General features: G+C 33.1%; 1 protein-coding gene across 1 annotated transcript; it reads left to right on the forward strand.

Annotated features, from left to right (window-relative positions):
- The first annotated feature begins 451 nt into the window (after positions 1-451).
- LOC111083128 (probable G-protein coupled receptor 158) lies at positions 452-2,176 on the forward strand. The gene is made up of 2 exons (XM_022379403.1): positions 452-562; positions 1,784-2,176. Exons 1-2 carry the CDS (start codon positions 464-466, stop codon positions 2,174-2,176), a joined length of 492 nt encoding a protein of 163 aa, XP_022235111.1. The 5' UTR covers positions 452-463.
- The last annotated feature ends 534 nt before the right edge of the window (positions 2,177-2,710 follow it).

A 2,710-nucleotide genomic window follows, 5' to 3' on the forward strand; every position in this document is an offset into this window, starting at 1 on the left:
CAATACAATGTAATGACTTTAACGCTAACAATACAATGTAATTAGTTTAACCCTAACAATACAGTGTAATGACTTTAACACTAACAATACAATGTAATTAGTTTAACCCTAACAATACAATGGTGAAGATGCAATGACTATTGTATATTTAACCATAAAATTAGCTCTGCTTAGCCAAAGGAGCATAGTTTTACCAGCAGAATTAGGCTGACAATTGATCAATTAACATATATTTTGAATCAGCCCTTATCTACTTTGGTTATCTAGAATGTTGTGTTGAATTTTCTTCAGTCATTATGCCTAACCAATGAATTTTTGCGTTTGATAAATCGTTCCTCAGTTGATAATTTGTTATAAATTTATTGAATACCCAAGTATTTCGATATATATATATATATATGAAACCAATCCTAAAAGCACATTTTGGAGTTTTGTATTTCTCGTCTTTTACAGAGGAGTTGCTATGATAAGCATCGACTTGAAATACGTTGACATTAATCAATGTGCTGAGGACGAGAGTATGTTTGCTGGGACTCATAAATGTGACAAAGAATCCACAGAGGTAAGATGAAAGAAAAACAAATAAGAAAGTTTAGGTATTGGTAGGAAACGATAATCTGTGTTTGAATAGTACATATTCTAACCGTTAAGACTAGAAAGTCAAACCATCCAACTCCAAGGATCAGATCAGATGTTCGCTAAAGTGACATTCAACATTTTTTTCTACCTTATGAAAAGGAAGTAAAAATCCATTAAAACATCACAAAAAAAAAATCAATGATGTTAGTAAACTTCCCGGGAAACAAAAACTAAGCAAAATGTATACACCTTACTTTAAACAACAATTTACTTGTTTTTACCAATTTTCATGTAAAGATCCTGAGAGACATTTACAAAATCTAAATGAAAGTAGATTCTTGTTTAAAAAAACTTTTGCATGTCCGTGTTTATTTTCATGTAAGTCAGAGCATCCAATTCTGAAAAACACCTCAAATTTACTGATCAACCATTTGGATGCCCCAATATAATTTTTTTGAAAATCTAGACCTATCTTTCTATTTCGAACAATCCCAAAGATCTTCATGTTCATTTTCATATAAATCCTTATATATGTATGACGTTCGGGTTGTTTTGTACTCACCACAAGGAACCTATATTTACAAAACTTTTTAAGAATATGTAACATTAATGCTACAAATTCATTTTTCTGAACCACCCAGGAGACACGTTAAGATACTAGAAAGAAATATGAGGCCCAGCCTATCATTCGATTCATCGTTTAACTGAATTAGACCAGTTTTAGGGAGTTGCAATCGCATAAGTAATTCTCGACAAAGGCAAAGCGGAAAACAAGATTGCGATTCTTATAGTAATGAACCTTAACATCATACAGATATTTTACAGATCACCGTCATAAAATAAACAAATCTTTTTTATTTGTCCTTATCCAGAGACACTGTTGAATGGTGGAATTCCTCCAATTCAATGACAAGTGGTAAATCAAATGATAGACCTGATTTCCTGTTTCTTTCTAATAAAAAATAAAACTGAGATTAAGAAATGATAAAGAACTCGATTGACTACCTACTTCCAAGGTATTTCATTTGGATTGAGGAAAGAGTTTTATCCGTCTGTGGTACTTTGAAGATTACGTTTCGAAATGATAACTCGGATCTTCATGCTGTCAGTAATAAACTTGTCCTTATATGTCAGTTAGGAACCCCTAAAACATTCAGCGTGTTTTAAATCTGGGGTTAAATAATTATACATTCTTTCTTTACAGTGCATTCACATTTCCGGAAAGGGGTTCAGGAGAGGTGCCTACAAATGTCAGTGTAGGAGAGGATATTATTTTCCCAAATCTTATTTAACGGAAGGTTTCACCGGGGGCAAACAGAATTCATTTTTGGGCTCAGAAGTGGAAAATGCTTTTGTGGCAAGTCGAGTTCGAGGGGGTTCGCCAGTAGAGGGTAGTCTCATTTATCCTGACAGCTTCCGTTGTCTTCCTTGCAAACCGGGATGTAAAACGTGTGTGGACGACACTTCCTGTTTCTCTGAGTACAACATGTTGTTAAGAAGTGTTGCGCTTGGATTACAGAGTTTCTGTACCACCATTACCATCGTAGTCGCTGTCGTCGTTTTCCGGCTGAGGAAATCCAAGGTAGTTTTCCTTTAATTTTAGAATAATTAGAAATGATTATGTTTGGAACTGTAAACTAATTGCTTAACAGTAGAGATTAAAGATAAAAGTCCAGAGATAATCGTTAGAGAGCAATAATAATCGAAACAAGAATATTTGAAATTTTAAAAGATATCGAATGGTGCAATTGTATTCACACCTAAGTCAAAAACTAATTATATAATTCAAAAATTAATACTACGTTTGGGAAACAATAAATGTATGTAAAACAAGCATTTACATTAATACATTTAGTGTTATACGTACACGTTTTATGATATCAGTGATATTTAATGTCAAGTAATTGAAAACATCGGTATTAACGAAACGTTAATTAAAATAACATAGGCTGTAAAACTCTAGAACGATACGTCCACTGAGGTAAAAACGACATCTCTAGGCTTTCATACAAAAACGTATTACTCCAAATGATGATGTACTGAAGTAATTAAACCATAATGCCATGATCAATGAAAATAATAAGAAATACTGTACCATCTCAGGCGCAAGTGTTTACCTTACTAGTGGGAT

This window comes from Limulus polyphemus, unplaced genomic scaffold (genome assembly GCF_000517525.1).
Source record: "Limulus polyphemus unplaced genomic scaffold, Limulus_polyphemus-2.1.2 Scaffold8276, whole genome shotgun sequence".
In the NCBI taxonomy this organism is placed as follows: domain Eukaryota; kingdom Metazoa; phylum Arthropoda; class Merostomata; order Xiphosura; family Limulidae; genus Limulus; species Limulus polyphemus.